The 20,394-nt window shown below is 35.3% G+C and overlaps 3 protein-coding genes and 3 non-coding genes across 6 annotated transcripts; 4 read left to right on the top strand and 2 right to left on the bottom strand.

Annotated features, from left to right (window-relative positions):
• The first annotated feature begins 7,023 nt into the window (after window positions 1-7,023).
• Window positions 7,024-7,108, top strand: LOC113764271. Its single transcript, XR_003467551.1, has one exon. It is a non-coding gene; the product is annotated as a small nucleolar RNA R12 (small nucleolar RNA).
• Window positions 7,109-7,290: 182 nt separating this feature from the next.
• LOC113764310 lies at window positions 7,291-7,383 on the top strand. Its single transcript, XR_003467582.1, has one exon. It is a non-coding gene; the product is annotated as a small nucleolar RNA SNORD24 (small nucleolar RNA).
• A 308-nt stretch (window positions 7,384-7,691) lies between these two features.
• Window positions 7,692-7,826, top strand: LOC113764285. The gene has a single exon (XR_003467563.1). It is a non-coding gene; the product is annotated as a small nucleolar RNA snoR74 (small nucleolar RNA).
• Window positions 7,827-8,023: 197 nt separating this feature from the next.
• LOC113759743 (zinc finger BED domain-containing protein RICESLEEPER 2-like) lies at window positions 8,024-9,358 on the top strand. Its single transcript, XM_027302312.1, has one exon. The coding sequence runs from the start codon at window positions 8,024-8,026 to the stop codon at window positions 9,356-9,358; it is 1,335 nt and encodes a 444-aa protein (XP_027158113.1).
• Window positions 9,359-12,117: 2,759 nt separating this feature from the next.
• Window positions 12,118-13,430, bottom strand: LOC113759742 (cytochrome P450 87A3-like). The gene is made up of 5 exons (XM_027302311.1): window positions 13,161-13,430; window positions 12,876-12,965; window positions 12,701-12,779; window positions 12,375-12,481; window positions 12,118-12,249 (listed from the first exon to the last, which is right to left on the bottom strand). The coding sequence occupies exons 1-5, from the start codon at window positions 13,428-13,430 to the stop codon at window positions 12,118-12,120; spliced, it is 678 nt and encodes a 225-aa protein (XP_027158112.1).
• Window positions 13,431-17,095: 3,665 nt separating this feature from the next.
• On the bottom strand, window positions 17,096-20,133 carry LOC113759716 (cytochrome P450 87A3-like). The gene is made up of 9 exons (XM_027302289.1): window positions 19,881-20,133; window positions 19,273-19,597; window positions 19,014-19,163; window positions 18,583-18,831; window positions 18,319-18,408; window positions 18,144-18,222; window positions 17,779-17,885; window positions 17,526-17,653; window positions 17,096-17,388 (listed from the first exon to the last, which is right to left on the bottom strand). The coding sequence occupies exons 1-9, from the start codon at window positions 20,075-20,077 to the stop codon at window positions 17,295-17,297; spliced, it is 1,419 nt and encodes a 472-aa protein (XP_027158090.1). The 5' UTR covers window positions 20,078-20,133; the 3' UTR covers window positions 17,096-17,294.
• Window positions 20,134-20,394: the final 261 nt, after the last annotated feature.

Below are 20,394 nucleotides of genomic sequence, written 5' to 3'. Positions count from 1 at the left end.
AACGGCTTTGGCTTCTCAATGGCCAACAACGTATCACCGCTTATGTATATGACATATCTATCAAAATGCAGCAATGCATCTAGCTGATGCCTTTAAAGATTTTTAAAATTTTGCGATAGATTTTAGTTACTGCATATATGACTATGAAAATGATAATGATTTATTTGAGGGATGAAGTGAAATATTAAAAATGTATGGTCTGGAAGACAACAAGTGATTGAAGAAAATATTTAATACAAAAGAGAAATGGGCTTTAGTGTAAGGGAGAGAAACCTTTTATGCTGATATGACCACGACCCAACGAAGTGAATCCATGAACAATGTTATAAGAAGTATGTAAATTGTAAACATGACTTACTTGAATTTTTTGAACACTTCCAAAAACTGTTAGATGATCGTCGTTATGATGAATCCGTAGCAGATTTTAAAGGCAGTCAAAGTACACCGATAATGACATTCCCGTGTAAGATTTTACAGCATGCAACAAGTATATATACACATGAAATTTATGAAAAACTTAAGGACGATCTATGCAAAGGAATTGATTGTAAATGGAAAGTTGATGGTGAATTATGAAATCAAGTGATTTACAGAGTTACATCTTATGGTAAGACTTTCCATCATCTTGTAACTTATGATTCATCCACGAATTCAATTTCATGTAGTTGTAAGAAATTTGAATTTGCTAGATTTTTGTGTTCACATGCATTAAAAATATTGATGACTCTGAATATTGAAACAATTCATGATGCATATATATTGAAGAGATGGACAAAAGCAGCTAAAACAGAAAATGTACATGTTTCCAGTGAAAGTAGCTCGGAAATGGAGTTAAAGGCAAAATTAAGTTTTCGTTACAAAGAGTTATCCTATCTATATATGCAGCTGATGATAAAAGCTTCTGAACATGATAAATCTTATCAAATTGCTAAAGATGAATTTTGAAAAATGTCAGAACAAATGAATGCATGTTGTCAAGGGAAAAAAAAAAGGAAAGAAGTGCGTATTGAAGAAAATAAAAGTGTGTATCAAGATGTTGACACTAATCCATCTGAAATCGACTATAATAAAATAAAAAGTATCAAAATGAAAAAAGAGTCATTGACAAACCGACCAAGAGACCAAGTAGTGCACTAAAAATGGCTACTAAGAAAAGCAAATACAACGTGAAAGAGAAGTTTTCATAAAAAAGATTACAGGTTAGACAATTTATTTAGTTTATATGAACAATGCTATTTTATTGTTTGACTATAACCTTTTTTTTTATTCCTTAGTTCTATGATGAATGATAAGCATAGAAATAGTATTAGGATCCTCATTTATAATTTGGATAAAAATGATTATAGGAATTTGAAAATAATGTTGTTCATTCAAATATGAATTCTTCTACAATTCAAGATTTTGTTCGAGAATTACCACCACAGCAGGTATAGTTATTCGTCATTTTTGTCTTGTATAGCATAGTAGATATATAATTCATTTTAAATTTTTATTTAAATATTTTATTCTTTAGATGACTAAACTATATTAAAGATATATTTTTTTAATGATATTTTTAATTTGTGATTGTCTCTCTTTAATTATATCATGAATTTAGAATTCCAATAGAAGACATCTACAATAGGCGATATGCTAAAAACATGACACAATTATTGCAATTAAGTAAATAGTATGCTTTTTGTAGATATTATGTCAACCATTAGTTGCATGTTGTTTCTTATTTATCTTAATTTTTTCCTAGTATTATACTTTTGCAAGATTATAGCTGTTTGTTTATATGTGTGGTTTTCTATTTCTTATAATTTTCGGCAGGCATTAGACTCTAACTTCTACTAAGGTTATGATTTGATGTCTTCAAATTCAATAGCACACCAGCATGCATCAATGAGTTTTGTCCAAGTAAGAAAAAATCTTGATTAATTACTTAATCTTATATATATATATATATATATATATATATTAGTTTGATAAGTTATAATTATAATTCAATACATTTGCTAACTTAGCATTTGTTTTTTGTAGGCACAAGAACTGGAAAAAAATAATGATACTGATCAACAAGTTACTAAAGATGAATGATCAGTGCAAAAAACTTGGATGGTGTGAAGTTATGCAAAAAATGCCAGTGCAAAAATTGTCACGTATCGACAAAATTCAAGGAGACAACATTCTTTATTAGATAAAGAAATCTGAAACTGATGCTGAGAGGTGTCTGATGCCAATGGAAGACTAGTGGGTTGGTTTATTTTATTCAATCTCCTGTCTCCTAAGGAGATCAATGTGAAAACTGTGGAAAGCTTTTAAATCCTTCAGATATGATTTTGAATAGACTAGTGGAGAATAGATTTTCAAATATATACAAAAATCAGGATGTAGGTTACGAAGATACAATGTGATATAAATATGTGGTACGGATGAGTACTGAACAGCTACAGAGAATAAGGCTCTTGAAGAGGGACTTACTCCTCAGGAAATTTGTTATAAGTAAATTTTTTTTTTTTAGTTTTATGGGCTTACAATTTTGGTTCATTAGTTTTAATTTTTTGAGTGTTAATTGTGATGTATGTATTGATTCTACATAAATGCTTAGTTCGTATTTTATTATTTGTCCTTTTCTTTTTGCATTTACTTTATGCCTATTATGTTGAGAAGTTATTCAGTATCTGATAGAGAAAGTACAATTCCTGTTATTGATTGAAACTTTAGGTCGCACTAAGAAAATTGAAAAGTTTATACAGATTAGATATGTAATAACTTGTTTATGATACTCAGATGTGATTATGTTGTTATACACTGTTTAAAGCAGACAACTCAGGTTCTTCTATACCTGGCCATAAGTTTATGGTACTCAGATGAATAGTTTGTTATATTTTGCAAGGAATACTGTGCAACAACAAATTTATGCAGTTTTATGTCTGAAGAGAAAGCTGCTGGTCTTGGTGGTTCATTTTCTGAGACACTTTCTGAAGTTAATAGGATTTTAATGACTAAGGATCATTGTGAGTATGCACCACAGCTGATCAGATATTGCAGAATTTCCCATCGAGCATTTCTACTTCTACTAAATTGCTTGGGGTTCCTTTCTCATGAAACAGATGATCATTTACATTGCTCATTATACCAATTCAAATTGAGAAGTGTGCTAAAGCTTGATCCGCTAGACCGTTGTTTATTAATGTGTTTACTTGCACATTTTTCATGTTTTCGGGTACATCAGTGCTCTAAAATTGATAGGTGAGAAGATGATATTGCAAAAGAATACCATATGAACTATCATTTTAGATTTAAGATGTATACACAACTTTGTACAATCTGATGACAAGTAAGAAGAGCTTCCCGAATCTGAAAACTAGATAACCAACTTATTTTAACATGTATATACAGTTTGGTAAATGAGTAAAACCACTAATCAGCAAATCAGTTAATAAAAGAATCAAAGACTGGCAAAATCAAAATTTTGTTGTGCAGCCTTTGTTCCGTGGTAGAGAATCTGTTTTTTGCATCTGAGCTTCCATTTGATTCTTTGGAGAATTAGTATTTCATGGCCAAGTGAATCAATTGACATGAGGAACACTGCAGAAGGATTGTCCTCCGTCTATGATTCTTTTCCAATTCCACTCTGATCTAGTTCGCCTTTGACAGATAGAGATAGAACTTTGACATCTGGAGATGTAAACATATGCAAATGATTTGAACCAGCTCCATCATCTCATCATAGTAGGGAATAAGAGTCCCAAAGTACTGTGACTATAGTTGCTGTATTTGATTTGTGCCAAAGTAAGAGAGCCTTTGGACTTTTTCCCATAATGTTTGAAAGAAACTATTGAAATTCAAAAAAAGATATCAAAAGGTAGCCTCCCTTGCTGCTAATGTTGTACCATGTATATCAGTATATGTTCATAAACCAGGCCCTGTACACCTTTGCACCATTCTCTTTAGCACATTCAACCATCCAACTCACAGACTGGCTCTCATGGTCGAACATAGTCAACAGCGTCTTGTTCGAATGGAAAGGATAAGATTCAGCCAGCAATTTAAATGCAAATTCTCGACTAACAGTAAAAACAAGTACATACTCATTCTCAAGAATGTTCCAGTAATCCATAATTTTGCTTTTAATAACATGCTCCACAGTACCTTCCTCTGCACCCCCATGAAGTGCATGATTGCTCAAATTTGTAGTAATTTCCTTTAAACTAAATGCAGATGAATCCCAATACTGTAGCGTTTGAAAATAAGAAAACAACCAGTAACCTCAGTAATCAAGGCATACCTTTGCACCTGGATCACATAGGTGACTGTACTCATCTTATCTCAATTGGTCAATTCTCTCTGAACATTGGAACTTTGGGTACAAAGTCAAGAACTTATTGAAGGCTTCATTAAAGTCAGGAATGAATTCTTGAGAGTTGATGGCTTTACCTTACGCCACTTCTCCTCCTCCACCCAAGAACCTTTTCCTCTCCAGCTCTTCTTATCCATCATCAAGGTTGCACGAGAATGATATAGGCTTCCATAGTGAAAGATGCATTAACACGAATCTTTCTTGGTTTCTCTAAAACCAATCTGACGACTTTCCACAACGCGAAACAAATTCAAGAAATGAAAATATTTTTCTTTTTTTTCCAATATCAGTAATTTATTCTTTGGCTGAAATATTCAAGAACAAGAATAGAATAATCTATATGAGTTCAGACTTGGTTTAAAAGAGGAGAAAGGGCAGCAACGGATCATCAAGTTGTCTGTTTGAATGGTGAAGATGATGAAGAAAGGACAAAGGTTGTTTGGGTTTTAGGATTTTTTCCCTTGATAAATTGTAATTTTGGTTAAAGAGTTTTTATTTTACTTGATTTTGGTTAAAGAGATTAAGTTTTCTATTTGGTTAATCGATTAATCAATTTAACATGGTCCGAGTTGGGTTGTTTGAGGGTTTGGTTTATCAAGGGACACTTGGCAAGATTATAAGAAGTGGGACAGGATGTGAGACAGGGTGTGGTACAGAAGATCGGTTGCGGCCAATTTGTGTTCCATGAGCAAGTTTTTAGTCTTATTTTTCAGGCTCTGCGTTCCTTTGTTTATCACTTTAGAGAAAATTAGTAGTAACTAGCGTTTCTTCCTTTTTGCTTCTCCGCGCTGAATTGGTCAGTATCTTCCTCATAAATCCGGCCATTGAGTTGTTAAAAGTTTACGAATGCGATTCGAAGACAAACACAAATAGCGACCAGGCCAAATATGATGATCAGGTACACACTAGATACTTTGTTGCATTTGTACCGCCGTCTCTTTTTCATTCACGTGGGTTTCTCAATCAAATTTTAATACGGAACTCAACTAGCCGACGAAAAAAGGACTGGAACAAGCACAAAATAGGCTTTCGACTTGGTGAAAAATGTGAATTGAATTGTCCATAAATTGAACCTCTTACTTTATGCTCAGATTACATCTGATGATTTATCATGTAAACAATTTCCTTCACCTTGATGTGACCGTATATTCTAGAAAAATATATCGATTTAATTTTTTTTTAAGAAAAAAGACCTTGATTTGCTGCACCGGGAGAATTGATTGCTGTTTTGTGACACATGTAAAATTAGCAAATGTCTTTTTACACAAATTTGATGTGCCTATCCCAGTCTTTGTGTAATGACGAGATAATTCTGGACGGACGAGGTGATTTCTGGATGGACAGACTCACCTGCCAAAATACATTAAGAGGACCGGGGTCTTGTCCCTCAATCTCATTTCGATGCTAACGTCAATTATAGTTCGGGAGTTAAAAGTACAAGTGATTGGATAGTTTGTGATGCGTGTGTGACTTGTAGACGGTGAAGAATATTTATAAAGGAGAATTTAATGGACAGGATGTGAACACCTATGCATGAACTATGGTCAGATGACAGGCTGACGGCGAGCCTCCAATATACCTCTGACTATTAACGACGGTAGCGGTCACATTAACGCTATCAATCACTAGTCAAACCTCATCGCCGAGACGTCAAGTGTAGGGTGCCAAACGATTTCGAGCCGCTCGAGTCAAAGCTCGAGTCGAGTTAATCCACTTCAAACTCGAGTGGCTCGTTTATATCGAGTCGAATTCGAGCCATCCTCTATTAGGCTCGTTAGCTCGTTGAGCCGCTCGACGAGCTTTGTGAAATTACAAAAATACCCTTATTTATATAGTTAATTACTAAGTTATAACATGGGAATTGGGATGGAATTCGACTTCGAGTATCAGACGGAGGCTCGCTCATAGCAAAAATTACTTTCCCCAATTCCATTTCTTATTACTTCTCCTCTACCGCATCTCTGTTTGGTCTTTCCTTCACACCTTCTCAAGCCCTAGCCATCGCCGTCACCACCCACGAGTGCACCACGCTGACCACAGCCACCACCGCGGCACCGCCACTGCTACCCTTCAGGCCTCATTCGACTGCAATTCGACTTCATTCGAGAGAAACCTTCTTCCTCTCGAAGCAATTCGACTGCAACTCGCCTTCGTCGTTGGCTCAGCTGTATTCGGACAGAGGCTTGGCTTCCTCCACAGTGCGTCTTAAGGACTGCTAACCATCTTTCTTCCTCCACGGCGCATCTTAAAGCCCTCAATTTGATTTCCAATTTAAGGTTGGTTCGGGCCGTTCGGCGTTCCTTTCCCTTCGTCTTCCTTTCTCTTGTCTGAAGTTTGTTGCTTCCCTCTAGTTAATTTAACTGGTATTTTAGCTGGAGTAGATGCTGAAATAACATTTTTGAGCTCAAATTATTGCTTTTTTCTTTTTTTTTGCACACCTGCGTGTGTTGTCTACCTTTAGCTCCGAATCATTCCTCCTATGCTTTTAGGATTTTTTGGTGACAAGGATACAATTTTTTTTATAATTTTTTTATCTACTGATTTTCTTATCTTTTGATATATAGTTTTGGAAAATAACATGTAAAAACTATCTTTTCCTACTTAAATTGATTTGCTACTATGTCTTGCTGTGGCAAAGATTTTAGCCCAGTTGGGGTAGTGGTGGTGAACTGGTGATCATGGGAGTGATGAAAAAATCAAACGGATTCCCATTTATCATTCTCCGTAAGAATGATAAAAAACCACCAACTACTTCTGACCCCACAGCACCAGCATCACCTGTTGCTCATCTCCTGCCCAGCCAATCTACATAATTAATGGTTTTTATGCATGTTAAGCAGCATTTTTTTAACTTTCTCGTTTTGAAATCCGTATTAGCACTGAACAGATGACATGATGCATCTGAGTGGAATGTTTCGGCAATTTTTCAAAAATTGAAAGAGAAGGGCCTGTGATGTGAGAAATAGATATTTGCTACTCTTGATGGGTAATTTATCTACCCACCTGATGATTTTCTATCCACCAAGATCTTTGAGGCCTGCTGCTCTTTTAAAATTTGTTTTGCGAAACTTCTGCACCTCAATTAGCTCTCAAGTATCCTTGAATGGGTAAAATTCCATATGCAATGAAGATACAAAATCTTTACCAGGGAAACCTACGTATACTTCTTCAGATCATTATTTTGTATCTCACAACATATGTATACTAACATAACCAGCTGTAGGTTTGTATCTCACATATAAACCCCTGTTTGTAAACTGCTCTGTATGTATTTTTTTTAGTTATTTATTGGTCCTGTAGGTTTTTCTGGGGTTTTTCATTGGACTCGTCGGTAGTATAACCTGATGAAAAAGCAGGGGCTTGCTGCCGTTTACCGTGAATGTGTCTCTAGTAAACTTCAGGAAAATAAAACTTGGCATTGTTATTGGGTGAACCTCTTGAGCTCACAATGTATCTGAAATGTTATTATTGTGCTAAAATGTTAGCATTGTTGATCAATGTTAAGTGCTGGAACTAGAGCGCTTTTTTTTTTGCAGTTAAGTGCTATTTTTTTGGGGCTGGTTAAGTGCTATTTTTTTTGTTAATTCTATGTGTTTTATAGCATTGAATGTTTGAGAGTAAAAGATGGCTGTCTAAACATGTTTTGTTATTTTCCTTTGTTCATAGTTGGATCATAATATGGATAAGTTTGCCGAAGATGTGTCTTCACAGCTAGGTAGGACTGGTGCAAATTCCACTAGTCCTATGAATATCATTGATACAGAGGGTGGAAATGACAACGAGAAAGAGTTGGAATACTCTCTTGGCGATGAAGAATTAGGAAGCGAAGAGGAGCAATTAGAAGGTGATACACAAGCACCTGTTCAAAGATCAAACCAAGATGCTATTGAAGGTGATACTTTAGACGCTTTTAATAAGAAAAAGAGAGCCAGAAAATCTGAAGCATGGGATGATTTCGAAGATGTGGAAGTTGGGCCTCAGAAGAAAATTTACTCAGAGTGTAAGCATTGCCAGTCTAGATTCAAAAAGACGAAGATCGGTACAACTTCAAGTTTATTAAGGCATCGGAAAAATTGTCCAAAACGATTGGAGAAGCTCAAAATAATAGAGGCACACCAACAAAAACTCAATTTTCCAGCCACTGATTCTAGCTCAAATGCTCATTCCCTCCTTCATACTGGCAAGTTTGACATGGCTGCCATGAGACAAAGCGCAGCTGAGTGGGTGCTTATGCATGAGCATCCCTTTTCAATTGTGAAGGAAGATGGCTTCAACTTAATGATGAAAAAGGGGATGCCTGAATGGCAAAAAATCAGTCGGACTACCAACAAGAAAGATTGTCTTTCTGTGTATGAGAGAGAAAAGCAGAAATTGAAGCATTTGTTAAGTAAAGTCAAGAAAATCAGCTTGACCACAGACCTTTGGAAGTCCAAGAACCAAAAAATTGAATACATGGTTATAACTGGACATTGGATTGACAGCCAGTGGAGATTACAAAAACGGGTTCTCAACTTTGTGCATGTTCCCCCTCCACGTCCGGGCATTGGCATTGCAGATGCTATTTACAAATGCATGTTGGATTGGGGCATTGAAAGCAAAATTTATACAGTGTCAGTTGATAACGTGTCAAATAATGACACCGCACTACGATGTTTGAAGGACACCTTCTCGACAAACAAGTGCTTGTTGGCCAAAGGAAAGTTATTCCATGTGAGATGTTGTGCTCACATACTTAACCTGATGGTTCAAGATGGCCTTAGTGAAATTGAAGAAATAAGTCATGACATAAGGGCAAGTGTAGAGTTTGTAAACAAAACTGAAGGGAGACGATTGATCTTTGGTGAAATTGTACACCAGCTACGATTGCCTGAAAGAGTGCTGATTTATGACTGCAAAACAAGGTGGAATTCGACCTATGAGATGCTAGCTTGTGCTCTCATGTTCAATGAGGTGTTTTCGAGATTCAAAGACAGAGAGCCAAGCTATACTTTCTGTCCTTCCACAGAAGATTAGGAAAAGGTAAAAAAGGTGTGCAGTATTTTAGGAGTTTTTTGAAATGCGACTCATATAATATCTGGGAGTGATTATCCGACAGCTAATTTATATTTAAATGAAGTTTGTCGGATAAAAACGCTTCTAGATCGCAAAGCAAATGATGAAGACAGCTTTATTCAAGCAATGGTTTGGAAGATGAAGATGAAATTTGACAAGTATTGGGGTGAGTGTGACCTAATGATGTCCATAGCAGCCATCTTGGATCCTAGGCTCAAGATGCGAGTTATCAACTACTTCTTTCCACTGATATATCCTTCACATTAAGTGCAAACGAATATAAATAAAGTCCGGCAAGCTTTGTATGATTTATATGCCGAGTATGTGGAGATGCATGTTTCAAGTTCAAAAGATTCTGGAGGAAGCTCTCAAGTAGTGACAAATGAACCAGGTAGCAAGAGTAGCAATAGTTCATCCTCTACAATGACACATGTTACTGGAATGTGTGAATTTCTATCTCACATTGCTACTGTGGAACCCGTTCAACCAGAGAAAAATGAGCTAGGTATCTACTTTGAAGATGGCCTTCTCAGTGCTACGGAGAAGTCGAGCCTGGATATTGTCAACTTAGATGCTTTGAAATGGTGGAAAAGCACAACAAAATACAAGATTTTGCCTAAGATAGCTGCAGATATTTTAGCCATTCCTATTAGCACCGTAGCTTCGGAAGCGACATTTAGTGCTGGAACTAGAGTGCTTGACTCCTACCGTGCTTCTTTAGCTCCAGAAACTGTAGAGATGTTGATGTATGTTGGGGATTGGTGTCGTAGGCTACACGGGGTGAAAAAAAGGGATAAGGTAATTATGTTACAAATTACGTTTTTCATCTATTACAATATGTTTTATAGTTGGCTTAATCTTGGTCTTTATTATTTTTGTTTACTATGCAGAAAATGAAGTCAGCACAAGAGATTTCATTGCCTATTCCTTGAACTTTTTCATGTTTTAGGTAATCTATATTCTCAGTTTTTTGGCTGCTGGTTTCTTTATATGTGTATATGATTTATTTGGTGGCTGGTTTCATTGCAACTAAAATGGAAGTTATTTGCCTGATTTCTTGGCTGTGCAGCAGCTGCAGCTTATTGGTGCATTATTGGCTGTAGGTGCGTTTTTCCACCTACATTTTCAGTACCAAGATTGTAAGCTTCCAGTTTGTGCTACTTCTCAAATTTTCTTTTGAGTTCTATACGTGTCTGGCTTAGTTGAGTATTTGCAGAAGCATGCAATTAGAAGTAAAAGAAAATTTTCTCAGCAAAAAGGCGTGTTTTGGCTAAGTTATTGCTGAATGTGCAGTTGGTTATCAGGTGCTGTGGATTGGTCAAGTTATTGCTGTTTATATCCTTGTTAGGATAGAAATGGTGTTAGTATTGAGTGTGCATGGTGCTCGTTTGGATTCTTAGTCTGATCTAATTCATGTCGCAGATGGTCAATTTTTTTCAATGGAGATTTGCTTAAACAAAATGAATTTTTTCGAGAATTGCGCTTGTTAGTCTTGGTGGCCTGTCCAAATTTTAACTGTGGCTTCTACAAAATTAGGATGATCAATATAAGCTGCTGATATGACTGACTAGTTTGCACTCGAATGTGAATGAATTTCTCCTCTAAATTATAAGACAGTTGTCCAGTTGCTGTGGATTGTTTACAATTTTGATGCTCAGGTTTTCCTCCCCTCTTTGAGTAAAATACTTGCTTTAAGTTGTCTAGTTAACTTACAGAGTAGATTTTCCTCATTCAACTAGGTACTAGATTCAGTCCCCTTGATTAGTTTAGTTATATGTTCAGTGAGTACAGGTCTGAAAGAGCAACCAATGAATGCTAGTGATGTTTTTGTATAGCTCCTTGATTGGCACTTATTTATTTTTGGACGTATTGAGCAGGTTGGAGCTGGGACTATGAATCCTCTGACATTTCTAAGAAGAGAAGAAGTTCGTGACTTCAATGACTTCAATGACTGTGCTTAGTTTGTAATTTGTAATTCAATAAGTTTCTGTAGTAAGAAGTTCTTGGTCTGCTTTTGGTTGTTATTTACTTATTATCTGATATTAAATTTTGTGACCGAGAATGTTGAACTTGTATGAAGTGTTGGGCATTTAAATTCTAGACTTATATGGCATGTATTTCTAAATTTATGATTGTATTTAGTGAAAAATTTGTAGGCCTTTTTTGATTATGATAATGTGAAAAATTATGGTCAATTATAGGCATGAATTGTAAGCAATGATTATGCTCATAATTTGGTTAGGAATTAGTTGATAAAATGAATTTTTTTGTTACATTAATTCCCAAAATTCGAGCAAACGAGCCGTTAACGAGTCAAAAATTCGAGCTCACAAATCAAGCTGCTCGCGAGCCAAAAATCGAGCATCAACTCGCGAGCCTTAACGAGTCGAGCTCGAGCTTAGCTTTTTTTAGTCGAGTCGAGCTCGAGCTCAAATCTTATAGGCTCGTTGAGCTCGAGCTCGAACTCGAACTCACCCATTTTTAAGCCGAGCTCGGCTCGATAAGTCCAAAACTCAACTCGACTCGGTTCGTTTGCAGCTCTACTCTCCAGCTGAAAATTCAAATTAGACAAGCTTTTTTATCAGTTATCACTTTCTTCTTGCAATCATGCATATTAAAAAACCGAAGAAGTTAAGTGGACATTAATTTATACTATATAGGAATTAGCTTCTTCTATCTGTATTTAAGTGAAGACGGTGAGAATTGTGATTTGGAAATCCTTACGTGTATTTTGTGACCAAGTAATGCAGAAAAATTGACATCTGCACCTTTGCATAGTCAGCACCAACGCAAAGCCTCGTACCACCAGCAAATGCCATGAAATTTTTTGATCCCGCGTGTAATTCTTTGCCCTTTTGATTGAAAAAACAGCAGAAAAACCCTGAATCATTTTTACTTGATTTTGTTTAACTTTTGTTTTGTAAGTTTATCTTTCTTGTGTGCATATATTACACAAATCTGTCGATGATCGAATTACCTCCCATCGCCATGGGTCAAATTCATGTGGGTTTTCATATACATTAGGATCCAAATGAACAGATGATGGACAAACCATTACCGTCCAGCCAGCAGGAATTGTATACCCTGCAAATCATTCGCACTTATTAGTCAAAACTGGAAGTTATAATGGAGGAAAAGAAGAACAAAGGAAACAAATCATTTATTTTCTATATTTTCCAAGTAGTTACTAAAGAGAGTTTTTCTTTTTTCTTTTTCCTGCAGGAGAAAGGCATCACCGGTCCAAATAAAGAAAGTGTGACAAATGATTTTCAAGAAGATGCCAAGTGACAGATTGAAGTATACCTTTTACTTCAACTTCCTTGACAACTTTGCGCAAAATCCCAGGGGCAATATTTGCAAGCCTAACTGTTTCATTTATAACCTACAGTAGACAACAAAACTTAAGATGTAAATGGTCTAGCTCACTATATGATTCAAATGATAGATACAATGAAATGTCTGGTTAATTGGAACGTACCACGTGTGTGAAAGTCATAGACTTGTACTCCTTCCATGAAATACTAGAACCTTCTGTTTCTCGCATTTTAAGAATATTTTCATGTTCTCTCTACAAAAATGAATGACTATTTAAATATGAAGTAATATTTCATATTTTGTTAGTGTAAACATCTAATCATAACAATGTATACCGTCAGTAAATATAAAATATTAATCATTTAAGTATTCAACTTGCACAAGAATTGGAGAATTAAAGGGTAAATACAGATAACAACGGGAGAAATTGTTTCGGAAAGTCATGGACCTTTAGTTCAGCCATAACACGTGGATGGCCATCTAGATACCTCAAGGCCACAGTCAAAGCAGTTGAAGTCGTTTCATGGGCAGCAAATAGAAACAAAAATACCAGGTCCCTCGCAATTTCCTCATTCAAAAAAGTGCCTTCTTTCTTTATTTGCTCAAGTAAATGGTCCGCAAAGTCATAGTCATTCGTAGCTCCATCATTGCCTGAGCGCTTCTTCTCAAAGATGTCGTGGATGACCTTCATTGCTTTCTTTAATTCGTTGAATGTCATCGGAGGGCAATGCCTGTTGAATTATAGACAAACAGCCGTGCCGCGACGTCGTTGTCGGAGTGAAAGAGCAGTTTGACTAGTCTTGCAGAGGAGACCTGCAACTAGATATTTTCTTCCTCTGAAAAGTATTTTTTTGTGTATAATAAATAATTCTTAAAATTCTTCTGTCGCTGACTCATGTTGTTGTTTCTTATTGACTTGTAGACTTGTAGTAGTAACAAAAAGTTGAATTGACATTAAAGTTAGGAACAAAAAGTTGCAGAGGTTTAATTACAAAGTAATTAATCAATTAAGCTGCAAGTGAGGATATATTTGAATGTGGATTAGCTGGAGGGAAAGCTCTCTGCCACTATTTTTGGTAATAATTACGTGTTATAGATATGTCTTAGCGACCCTCAAAGCTGAATCTGGATTAGCTGGACGCTTATCATAGTTCATTTTAGTCAGGAACCTGAATATCGAGAGAGAGAGAGAGAGAATCAGGAACCTGAATATCTTATTCATTTTAGTCAAAGGGAATACGTCTATGCTTTTTGGAAGCCAAATTTGACGCTCCTGGTTGAAATAGTGAAAGAATGGACTTCTGATTTGGCCCTTCTCTCTCTTCTTTACTAACAAAAGTCTTTTTTTAATTTGTTTATCAATTTTTGGGTAATTTAGTCATTACAATTTGCCGCTTTTTAGTTCACTTAAGTTCCGTTTGATAAAACTGAATCTGAATTCTAATGTTTGAATTCTGAAATCTGAATACTGAAACAATTAATTTGCTGAATTTTAAGCACTGAAAAGAAATATATGAATGTCTGAATTTTAATGTTAAACCTATTTATACTGTTTGATAAACATTTATAACTGAATGCTTGATAAGTTAAATTTGACAAATTTGCCCTTATATTTTTTCATCCAAAAAAGAAATAGAACCTATGATTTAATTAGCTAAAAATGTTAGGTATGAAAATGATAATATATATTTTAAAATCAAATTAATATAAAAGATGAAATATATTATATGAGGAGTATGGAGAAGATGTGAAAATCATTCAAAAGGGAAAAAAAAGAAATAGAAAATCATTAGATAGAGAATATTAGATTGTTTAATTAGATAAGAATTTTAAACATAATTAACAAACAAGGGTAGATTTGGAAGATAAGATAAGGAAATTGAAGTAATTCTATTAATTCTTATTAGAATTAAGCATTCAGTTAGGATTCTTATGCTGAAAAAAATACACACAAGTTCAACACTACTTAACAAGTTCAGCAAATGGATTTTCATTTATCAAACACTCAAAACATCTGAATGTCTGAAAAAATTCAGATTCAGCACTTTTTTATATTATCAAACAGACCCTTAGTTAGATCTTTTGATTATTGTAATATGTTCTTAATTGTTGCTCATATTTTTTCCTTTGAAGCAAAAATTTGAAACTAAAACTACAAGGAAAAATTCAGGAAAAGTCAAGCGAGAAAGAATGACGAAAAGAAACATATCTCCATGCCTAGATGATAGTGCTTCATTTCTTGAAATGGATGATCATTTGTGGTATTAAATAAATAATCAGCCCAAAAGAGTTTTCATAAAGTATATGCTGATCAAGTGGTCGAGGAAAATCTAAGAAATAGACAGGTGAAGCCACAAAAATTGGTGAGAAAATATTCGCAACAAAGAATAGACTTACATGCACGAATAAAATAATTTTGTCAAGGTACCTAAACATACAAGAATAGAATAAAACAATTTTGCATGAGACGTTCCTCACATTACGTGTCACAAGAGTAGGGGACACCTCCCCCAACCCCCGCCCCGTTGCATTTTAATTCCCCCCGCCCCACCCCGTCCCCCGCCCTGCCCCGCTTCTCCTGCCGGGGCACCCATGGGGTTAAAAAAATTTTATTATAATTAAATTTGAGCAAATAATCAAGTACTAAAATATCAACATATCACCAAATTATTATTCATTGTAACTTCACAATTGAAACTCATAAAAATAATTAAACAAAGGTTATTTGAATACAATCTAATATGATAAAACAAATATAACTAAAATAATCAAGTTTTCACTTTTGATACAAATACAATCACTAAATTATTATTGTATTTTTTTTTAGAAAAAAAAGTGTTATTGTATTAAGTATAGTTAGGAATTTAACATAAATGTATTAATAAATTTAGTATAAATAATTAATAATTTGTATTAATAGACATGTATAATTAGTAGTATAATTGATAATATCATTATATATATATAATTATGTACATATATATATATATATATTTTTTTTTTTCAAACAGGTGGCGGGGTGGGGTTGGGTCGGGGGAGTATACCCTAGAAACGGGGCGAAAAAATCCCCCCCCTCCCCGCTCCCGCCCCAATGAACCCCTACGGGCTTACACATATGTTCCATTTCTAATCGATTACCTAAACTTAATTTCACTTCTATACTTTCACATATGCCATTCCTATAAAAGACTCTCACACTCATTCGGAGGAGTCCAAAATGCAAGTTGTTTTCGTAATTTGTCATCCTGGATTAGATCTACTAAAGGGGCCAATTGTAGTGTGGTAAATTATGACCATCCCCCACTTCGTGTCCACCAAATTATGAGGTGTGGCCCAAGAGTTTATTTTTATTCTTTTATTTTTTTATGTCAATTACTTCTGTACAGCTTGAAAGTTCTTTGATGGAGACTTGGAAGCATGTTGTTAATACAGGCAAAAAAATAGTAAGATTTTGGTGATTTTGAGGTCAATCATGTTTTTTTGTTAAAAAAATAGATGCATCAGTTATTTCACCTGCACCCGCTGTGCATCAATTTTTTTAGGCAATAATATTTTTATAATCAAATTTATCCTAATTTAAAGGAAAGGAAAATCTAAAAAAACTGTATATCAAGGGTTAGTACCTCTACTTTTTTTTTTTTTTTTGGTAAGAAAGTACCTCTACTTACTACTCAAAGAGGGATTTAGTCTTTCTGTCAACCTGCCGGAGTTTGCTCTGGTGTTTGTGGCTGTGGGGAAGAGAGAAGAAAAAACACGTCGGAGTTTTGGGAGCAACACGTGTCGTGGTTGAATGGCACCGGATTGACGTTCCTACAGTGGGAAGGCCAATAACATACAATTCCATGATAAAGAGGGTCAGGCCAAAATCCCCTCCATCCCATTGATATTGCATACTTTCTTTGTTGGATGGTTCTAAATTATTTGTCATTTATATAAATTAGTTGATATATTTCTATTTAATTTCTTCATTTAGTCATTTACTCCTCAGGCACTCCGTAAAAGTTCAATGCATGTTTTTTTTTTTTGAGTCCACGTACTATTATCAAGAAAGTAAAACAACTACTTTTTTGTAGTATGTAACAGTTATCAAGTAATTAAAATCACAACAATCTAAGATTTGGTAAAACTTTCAAATATCTAAGATTTTCCACAAAACCTAGGATTGAACAAATATCATAGCCCCACAATTCTTTATGAGTTAGAAACTACACATCAAGTTTCAAATTCTATCCACTATTAATAAAAATTGTAATTCTTGAACTGCGACAAACTTTATAAGATGTAAGGAGCAATATTTACTGCATACATATACATGTATTGTTTCTTGGCTTGATTTGTCCTCATAAATAAGATCATTGCATCGATTTTGGTGAAGAAAAACAATTAGTCGAAGCTCAAACTGCAACTATTATAACATCTTCAACAATTACAATAGTGTCAAGAAAGACACCACGTAAAATGTTGTTTATTAGGCACTTACAATATTGCAAAGTAAGGTAAATTACAATATGACGGTAAATTACTGCATCATAAATACGCTTCTGAAAGTACAGGCTTTATTCGTACGCGCCCAGCTTAAAATCTATTTGTTCTCTGAAATCTCCATGTGCAATCCCTTGGGGTAACGAATACCAGTAGGTGTCCGGATTCTCTCTGCTCCGTTGGTAACTCTCCAGCTGAAAATTCAAATTAGACAGTCTTTCTTGAAAAATCGAAGAAGTTAAGTGGACATCAATTTATAATATATAGGAATTAGCTTCTTCTATATGTATTTAAGCGAAGATGGTGGGAATTGTGATTTGGAAATCCTTACGTGTATTTTGTGACCAAGTAATGCAGAAAAATTGACATCTGCACCTTTGCATAGTCAGCACCAACGCAAAGCCTCGTACCACCAGCAAATGCCATGAAATTTTTTGATCCCATGTGTAATTCTTTGCCCTTTTGATTGAAAAAACAGCAGAAAAACCCTAAATCATTTTTACTTGATTTTGTTTAACTTTTGTTTTGTAAGTTTATCTTTCTTGTGTGCATATATTGCTCAAATATGTCGATGATCAAATTACCTCCCATCGCCATGGGTTAAATTCATGGGGGTTTGCATATACATTAGGATCCAAATGAACACATGATGGACAAACCATTACCGTCCAGCCAGCAGGAATTGTATACCCTGCAAATCATTCGCACTTATTAGTCAAAACTGGAAGTTATAATGGTGGAAAAGAGGAACCAAGGAAACAAATCATTTATTTTCTATATTTTTACTCCCATGAAAAAATGCCCAACCCAAGTAGTTATTAAAGAGAGTTTTTCTTTCTTCTTTTTTTTTTTTCCTTTTTTGTGCAGGAGAAAGGTATCACTGGTCCAAAATAAAGAAAGTGTGACAAATGATTTTCAAGAAGATGCCAAATGACATATTGAAGCGTACCTTTTACTTCAACTTCCTTGACAACTTTGCGCAAAATCCCAGGAGTAATATTTGCAAGCCTAAGTGTTTCATTTATAACCTACAGTAGACAACAAAACTTAAGATGTAAATGGTCTAGCTCACTATATGATTCAAATGATAGATACAATGAAATGTCTGGTTAATTGGAGCGTACCATGTGTGTGAAAGTCATAGACTTGTACTCTTTCCAAGAAACAGCAGAACCTTCCGTTTCTCGCATTTTAAGAATATTTTCATGCTCTCTCTACAAAAACGAATGACTATTTAAATATGAAGTAATCTTTCATATTTAAAACAATGCACACTATCGGTATATATAGAATATTAATCATTTAAATATTGAACTTGCAGAAGAATTGGAGAATTAAAGGGTAAATACAGATGACAACGGGAGAAATTGTTTCGGAAAGTCACGGACCTTTAGTTCAGCCATAACACGTGGATGGCCATCTAGATACCTCAAGGCCACAGTCAAAGCTGTTGAAGTCGTTTCATGGGCAGCAAATAGAAACAAAAATACCAGGTCCCTCGCAATTTCTTCGTTCAAAAAAGTGTCTTCTTTCTTTATTTGCTCAAGTAAATGGTCCACAAAGTCTTTCGAAGTGTCATTGCCCGAGCGCTTCCTCTCAAAGATGTCCTTGATGACCTTCATTGCTTTCTTACGTCCCTGGAAAATGAAAACCATATAGTTCGTTCAATCTGATACGGCATTTATGAAAGCATATATATTTTACGTAGTCATATATTGATAATGAATATGTTTTTTTTTTCTTGTTGGTATAGTGAACATCGATCTTTCAATATAAAAAGAATTCCAAATGACGAACAACAACAATAACAATTGATTACTTGTAAGCAAGCATGGAACGGTGTTCCAGGGATGTTGAGAGGAAATGAGATCAAGCCATCCATGAATGCCTTATAACTGTCTCTCAATTTTTGCTGATCCTTGCTTTCTTCATAGCCAAGCATCTTCTTGGCAGCATATTTAAATACCAACTGGAGAAAATGAGATTGTTCATTACTACTTTTCATGCAATGCTCTGTACGTACAGTCCGAATTCATCCTGATTAATATAATCAAATAGTAGCATGCTGATTAATTTACCTCTGATGTTCCATCTTTAGCATCTAATTTTCCAAGTTTACTCCAAGAACTTAGAGATTCTTGAGTGCTGGCATCCATTTCATATATTAGCTTCTCTCTTAAGGCTTCGGGGCTAACAAGCTTGAACGTTAAGCTCTTGAGGTACTTGTGGAAGCCTCCATGATGGGCAAGTACACTTTGTTTCCCAATTATCTGGAAGAGACTCTCAGTATACCAAATTTGGAAAGCATTACCTTCTTGCTGGAAGACGCGGAAGTTGAAGTCAGCATCAGTTGATACAACGACTGGCTGCCCAACTATACTCGTGCGAAAAATTGGTCCGTACCTGAAATTTCCCAAAGAGGGAAAAAAGGAAACAAAGAAAAGCTAGTTAAGATAAAATATTCTTAACTATTACTGCTGTCATATTATTAAAATATATATATGTGATAGCTGGTTAAAAAGTGGTTAGATAACCAATGGAGTATTGAGGATGGCCTGATGATTAGGAGAAGGTATTAGAGTTTTCTCCGCAATCTAATTTAAGATTCGAATTTTGTATCGAATAGTTAGAAATGAGAAGGGTAAGAAGAAAAATAGGAGACGGAAAAAAAAAGGGTTAGACATACCTAGCCGCTCTTTTTTGTACGAATGGTGGAACATCATCCGATGCATAAGGGGTGAAGTACTCAATTGTTTCTCCTATAATTGGTAATCCCATCGAGCCTGGCGGTAATACCCCGTTACACTTGGGGTTTCTCCACCTGTATACCCAGTGGCTGAAAAGCACAACAATGAGAGCAATAATAGCACAAGCAAACAACATGGTCCCTGGTTAGTGTAATGGAAATGTAGGGGAAAAATGAGAAGAGAGTAGCTACAATTGATGTTGTTTGCTATGAAGGAATCTTGGAAGTTGGAGCTGCTTAAATAGATGGAGAGCACAAGCTCTGACAAGGACGCGATAGACATATTACCTTTTCTTTTATGTTATTGCAACAATAAATATTTTCACCTGTAATTTATAAAGAGTCAAAAGGAAAAATGGGCTGCAGTGCATGGTCAATGTAAAGACCAATAGCGCTTGGTCACGGCGGCTACAGAGGCCCACGAAAAAGTCTATCTTGTACAACGCCGGCTACA

The sequence above is a fragment of the Coffea eugenioides genome, chromosome 2 (genome assembly GCF_003713205.1).
Source record: "Coffea eugenioides isolate CCC68of chromosome 2, Ceug_1.0, whole genome shotgun sequence".
In the NCBI taxonomy this organism is placed as follows: domain Eukaryota; kingdom Viridiplantae; phylum Streptophyta; class Magnoliopsida; order Gentianales; family Rubiaceae; genus Coffea; species Coffea eugenioides.
Note: the sequence above shows the minus strand (reverse complement) of the source record. Positions and strands in the feature narration are given on the sequence as shown.

What these genes read in the sequence shown, in the direction of transcription:
- LOC113759743 (XM_027302312.1), top strand. Translation starts at nt 8,024, where the DNA reads ATGGATAAGTTTGCCGAAGATGTGTCTTCACAGCTAGGTAGGACTGGT.
- LOC113759742 (XM_027302311.1), bottom strand. Translation starts at nt 13,430, where the DNA reads ATGACATTCAACGAATTAAAGAAAGCAATGAAGGTCATCCACGACATC. An exon ending in GTGTTATGGCTGAACTAAAG is followed by an intron (nt 12,966 to 13,160) that starts GTCCATGACTTT and finishes TCATTTTTGTAG; the next exon opens with AGAGAACATGAAAATATTCT. An exon ending in CAAGGAAGTTGAAGTAAAAG is followed by an intron (nt 12,482 to 12,700) that starts GTATACTTCAAT and finishes AATGATTTGCAG; the next exon opens with GGTATACAATTCCTGCTGGC.
- LOC113759716 (XM_027302289.1), bottom strand. Translation starts at nt 20,077, where the DNA reads ATGTTGTTTGCTTGTGCTATTATTGCTCTCATTGTTGTGCTTTTCAGC. An exon ending in GTGTTATGGCTGAACTAAAG is followed by an intron (nt 18,409 to 18,582) that starts GTCCGTGACTTT and finishes TCGTTTTTGTAG; the next exon opens with AGAGAGCATGAAAATATTCT. An exon ending in TTAACCCATGGCGATGGGAG is followed by an intron (nt 17,654 to 17,778) that starts GTAATTTGATCA and finishes TTCAATCAAAAG; the next exon opens with GGCAAAGAATTACACATGGG.